Genomic DNA, 6,096 nt, shown 5'->3' with positions numbered 1-6,096 from the left:
TGAAACATAAGCATAAACAATAATGAAAGCACATAAATAAATGGAAACACATACTCATAACCATGTCAAGAGTCACACACACCTCCTCGACCATCAGTTGAAAAGCCCTGCTCTTCACTACAGGGGTCGCCTGCATGCCCTCCCGGCCATCAGTGATCCTCAACATCGCCAGAGCGGGTGCCGTGACCGCTCCTCTAGTCAAACCCGGGCAATCGGCCTTCTTATGGCCCCTCTATTTGCAATGAAAGCAGATGAGACCTGAAACATGGGTGGTGGTGGTGGCAGTGCAATCCCTGCCAAAATGCCCCGTCTTCCGCACTTATAGCAGCCCGCACCACCTGCCCTGCAAACTTTGTCATGTTCATTTGTTTGTTAAATAAACAACCGCAAACAAATGTTTTACCGAACGGTTTACCAAATACTCCCTCCGTCCCAAAATTATTGTCAACAGACAAAAAACACATAGATTAAGAAAAGCAATAATTAGTTTTGTCTTTTTGAGTAAAATGACCCTTTTGTCATTTTCTAAAACCAATGGGAAATGTGCGTTTGTAATTATTCAAGTTTAATTTATTAAATGTTAGGGGTAATATGGTAAAAGTGTATATCTACTTTTGGTAGTGGACAATAATTTTGGGACAAACTAAAATAGTAAGGTGGACAATAATTTTGGGACGGAAGGAGTATTTAGTTCACTTACGATCCTAATTTTTTTAAAAAGTATTTGAATAAGCTTGTAGGCACAAGCAACAATCTTGAATACACAAATATATATTTTTATCTTTATTTCAGAGAAAAAACTAATAATATATAGTTAATTTAGGAAAACACAAAGGTAAAAAATAATTTAATGAAAAACATGTTAGTTATTTCATACATTTTTTATGAAAACTATGTTCACTCATTTGCCGGTCGACCCGACACATTGGATTTACCCGTTGGATCACGGAGTCGACTTTCCTTTCAAGCATGGGTTATTTCCATAAAAGACCTTATATTTTGACTTTTTTTCTTTTTAGACCTAGAATTTTTTTTCCGAAAAAGACCTAACTTTTACCTGTTACTTGTTATTTCAGACCCTAGCAATTTCAGACCCTAGCAGGTCACCGACAGGTAAATTAGATATTTTTTTGTTTCATAAAAGACCCTATATTTTATAGTTTTTTCCATTTTAGACCTAAAATGTTTTTTTTTTCAAAATAAACTCAACTTTAAAATTTGTTATAATCTTCAAGACCAAATATATATAAGGTACTTCTTGACTACACCGAAAAAGAAAGTATACATGTATAAACTAAAAAATGTTATCTAATCTATTATCTTTTGAACGAATATAACCTAGAAGAATTGCAAAATTTTATTTTTGTCTAAAAGATATAATTAAACTTTGTCTTGGATATATATTATATCATTAAACTTGATATATTGTTTATAAAAAATGTTATTATTACCGCTAATAAAAAGTTTGATGTTAATTTGATATTTTTTGGTAACATTGATAATACATGGCTAGGAAGAATCTTTTAGCATAATAACAATTTTTTTTATTTGTAGAAAAAAAAAACATACCATTTAATTTAACAAACTGTATACAAAATAAAATTTTTTAGTTTGTCTATTATACCTATTTCGTGAGTTTGGACATATTTTCCTCTCTCACTTTTCTATATTATTTTTTTGGTCGAATTTTTTAATCAATTTTTTTTTAACAGTTAATAAATGCACTCACTATCATACTCATAAACCAAAGTCATAGAATATTTTGTAGCATTAGCTCATTATTGAATAATATGTTATAATTATATCAAATACATATATAAAAATATTAATCCTAAACATTCGTAATAGTTTTGTTTAGATATATCAGATTCAAGTTTAAGACATTCTTAAAAAATGTTAACATTACATATAAATACATAAAACTATATTATGAGAATGAAACCATTTGAGCATAAGTTAAAAATCCAAATAACAAAAATGATACCGCACACTTAAATATCCAAACACATGGTGTTTATATATCGCGATTATTGATTCTTAAGTATAATCATATTAATTACCAAAATAAAATTTAGGATTTCATTTTAATTTAAAAAAGCTTGAAGGTGTTTGGTACTCAATTGGTTATTGAATTTATGATCTTAAAATTATATAAAATCTCTTTTGTGCTGTTAGGAAATTTGACTTCACATGTCTATGTATTCAACTCCTAGCTTTTGGTAATTGTTTTAGGTAACTGAAATCGAAAAACTATTTAAACCAATAATATAAAAAAAAGGTTTTGGAGCTAGAAACTGTAAATTTTCCCAAATGTAGACAAAACATTTTGTTATTATTTATATTACACTCGTGAAAAAAAAATTATACTATACAACTTCATTTTATGTGTAATGGTTTAAAAAAAATGTTTCATGCGTAAATCAATACGACGCCAAAAGATGCAAAAGTTAAATCGTTGTCTATTATTTAAATTAAAAGAATATAAGTATGTTTTTTATGCCTTGACGAAATTAAGTTACATGAACTTGGTGTAGTGAAGAAATAGCTTTTACAACTCCTTTTTTTTGTATAAATATACGTGGACAAAGAATTGTCCAATTATAAATAAATGTAGGCATAATAATTACATTGTTTAAATCGATGTTTATGTTTAAACTAAAAGGATATAATCACGTTTTTATACAACTAGTCTTGAAATAAAAAACATTTTAGGTCTAAATTGGAAAAAAGTACTAAATATAGGGTCTTTTATGAAATAAAAATATTTCATTTCCCTTTTGGTGACCTGTTAGGTCTAAAACAACAAGTAACATGTAAAAGTTGAGTGTTTTTCGAAAAAGAAAAAAAATTTAGGTCTAAAAACAAAAAAATTCAAAATATAGGTCTTCTAATTCCTTTCAAACTTTATGGAACCACTGATTCCTCTTCGGATGTACGAATATCAAATTGAGGGGAGGGGAAAGAGCAGCGAGCGACGGAGACGAGAAAACAACGACTGCGATAAAGAGGATTATAAAAGCAGGTCACAGTTCCACTCCAATTCCATTGCTTCTAATCTTCTCGAGGTGGAAACTTCACAGCTTGAATAACACTTGTCCGGAAGGTAAAATAATGTTTCCCTATTTCAGTTTCAGCTGTGTTAGTCTCTAATTGCAACATACGAAATGAAGTTACCGACGTAATCGCTATCCGAACCCTAATTTTGGATAGATAACTTCACTCTACGTTTTTATCGTTTGATCAAAACTAGTATCATTGCGGAATTATATATTTGATTGATCTTAGAATCTTTGTTGTAGAGTAATGGATGCTCAAGCAAAGAAGAAGGCACTGTATCGTGCTAAATTGAAAGCGCAAAAGCAGGATAAACGTATTGATTCTCCTCTCGTAAGGTATAGTGTTAATTTCTACACAAACATTTATTGAGAAAGTAAAACTGGTAGCTGATTAGCCATCTAAAATTGGGAGTTTAATAGTAATTTGAGTAGCTGGATCTTTTTATCTCATCTTCATTTATCTTTTCATGTTCTTGTTTAAGCAATCACAAATATGACATGACATAAGCTTTAACATAACATAACAAGGTTTCATGGTGAATATTGGTGTTCCTTAACTGCTTTGTATCTTCTTGGATTGTTAGATTACTTGCTGTTCTTTCTTCAATTCATATTAATGATGAAAATTGCTGTTATAAATCCCATCTCACTTACTTTTATTGGTTCTAGGTACAATGAATCTGATCAACCAGTCTGTAGGGTTTGTGATATTGTCCTAAAATCTGACTCTGCTTGGGGTGCACACCAAATATCTGCTAAGCATCGCGAGGTATATAATCATATATGCACTCTTCTTTCCCCCTCTTTGTTCTTTTTATCCCTTTGATTTCAAAAAACACTGGTGATTTTAACAGGCGATTAAAAATGTAAAAGCAAATGCTGCTGCAGCTAGTAAGGTTAACAATGTAAAGCCCGGTGGTTCTACAGAATCTGGTAAAGTCAAACCTGTTGACTCAGTTAAAAGTCAAACCGAACCAGCTCAACCTAAACCTCAATCTGTACTTCCTTCTGATTTCTTTGATAAGCCTGACACAAAAAGGCAAAAGAATGGTAAGAGTGCATTATATTACTACTTTTCAGTGTGTTTTTTGCTTAAATATCATTCAAAGTGTTTTAAATGGAACAATTGTTTGTCTGCTTATAGAAATCAGTAATGCAAAGATAATGGAGAATGATAAAAAGAAGAAGGTGGTGGGTGGTGTTCAAGTTCAAGTTACAAATGTGTTTAATGTGGATAATAAAAGAGCTTCAGAGACCATAGATGATGAGATTGAGGGCTCTGAGACACGAACTCTTCCGGAAGGTTTCTTTGATGATAAAGATGCTGATCTACGTGCACGTGGAATTAAACCTGTTAAGCTAGATATCAAGTAAGTTTTTTGATATTTCTTTTCAATAAAAGTCATTAAGTTGTAAGCTTTCTGAATGTTCTTGAAATCAAATTCAAGAGCAGCAGTATGTGTCATTTGTTGAATAAATGCTCATAGATATAATACATACACTCTAGGATGCTAAAAATTTACAAAGAAAAGATAATTAGTTATTTAGTTTAGTCATACTAAAGAGAAATAAATTGTTAAATGTAAGGGTAATTTTGGCAACAAACATAGGCTAATTGTACAAACACCTTTTCACTATTCTTGTATCTTCTTCTGTTGTATTTTTTCAAGGGGCTAGGGTTTATCTTTAAACATTATCTTTATGTGTTTTTGATAAAATGTAACATCAATTTGCTTTAGTCAGCACATTGACTCTGTCAACTGTTTGTGCTTTTTAGTGAATTGAAATGCCATAGAGTTTGTTAGTTTAGCTAATAAACAACAAAAAGAAAAGCTTGCTAATATAAAAAGGGACTAAATTTATAAGATTTTTTCAAATTACATGAAACACTTTTAATTTTTAAAATCATGAAAAACTTGAGCAGAGACGAATACAAGGAGTTTGAGAAGTTGATCCAAGAGGACTTGAAGGAGGTAGACAATCGGTTAGAAGAGGAAGAGGTTTGTATCATTATTCATTTATATGCACATAAACTTAAAATATGCTTCTTTAAATACTTAATTTTCTTTTTATTTTTTTCTTAAATTTCATTTAGTATGACGCTGCTGAGATGATCGAAGAAGCTGAAACCGCAGAGCAAAGGTAAGTAGCATTTTCTCTGACAGACAAATACTGTATGCATCATGCATAATATGCTTGATACATACACTATGTCTGTATGTGCCTGATGCATAATATGCATCAGGCACAATGTGTATTATCTGTGCCTGATGTATAACTTGTCTAGCAAGTTATTCATCAGGCACAATGTGCTTGATACATATTGTCTGTGTCTGATGCATATTGTATGCATCAGACACAGTGTATCATTTGTGTCTGATACATTTTATCAGACACAAAATTGGGGAATTATTTGGTTTTTGACTTGTGATTGAAATTGAACTTATTGCAGGAGTTGTAGGGAGAGAGTGGAATTATTCAAGAGGAAAAAATTGGAGCTTAAGGCCACAAGGTCAGACAAGCAAAAGCAAAGTAAAGCTTCACAAGTGGTTGAGAAAGAAAGTAGTGTTGATGAGTCATCGAGTGACGTGGACAGTGATGATGACGTGGACTGGAGAGCTAAACATTTGTAGACACAGTTTCCCTTGGTGGTAGGTAGCATTCTCCACACTATTTGCCTTAATGTTTTTCTTTGCATATGCTGAAGTTTTTGCAGATTAAAGTTTTTGACCAAATCCTTCAAGTCAATGAGTGAGAGATACTGGTACTTCTTGTTTAGACATCACATATTTTCAAGTTCATCATCATCATCCTTGTAATCCAACCTCCTAATTAGTTACAATTTTACCCCTATGGTTTGTATTGGAGGTTTCGAACCATAAAAATAGTTGTAGCATTTTGAAAGACCTAACTTTTTAACTATATATTGAACAAAAAATGGTCATAGGATAAAAGAAGGCCTCTGTTTTTGCCATGCAAAAGGGGATTTTCGGCATTGTGAGAAGTTGGGGGTATTTTAGTCATCTACTTATGTTAGATT

General features: G+C 31.6%; 1 protein-coding gene across 1 annotated transcript; it reads left to right on the top strand.

Annotated features, from left to right (window-relative positions):
• Positions 1-2,907: 2,907 nt before the first annotated feature.
• LOC145166617 (protein ABA AND ROS SENSITIVE 1-like) lies at positions 2,908-6,096 on the top strand. Its single transcript, XM_079085634.1, has 8 exons — positions 2,908-3,103; positions 3,300-3,392; positions 3,726-3,825; positions 3,911-4,106; positions 4,201-4,426; positions 4,981-5,056; positions 5,152-5,198; positions 5,509-6,096. The coding sequence occupies exons 2-8, from the start codon at positions 3,304-3,306 to the stop codon at positions 5,687-5,689; spliced, it is 915 nt and encodes a 304-aa protein (XP_078941760.1). The 5' UTR covers positions 2,908-3,103; positions 3,300-3,303; the 3' UTR covers positions 5,690-6,096.

Source organism: Lactuca virosa, chromosome 3, assembly GCF_052849685.1.
Source record: "Lactuca virosa cultivar CGN04683 chromosome 3, Lactuca_virosa_CGN04683_v6, whole genome shotgun sequence".
NCBI lineage: Eukaryota > Viridiplantae > Streptophyta > Magnoliopsida > Asterales > Asteraceae > Lactuca > Lactuca virosa.
The sequence above is the reverse complement of the archived record's forward strand: the minus strand, read 5'-3'. Positions and strand labels throughout refer to the sequence as shown.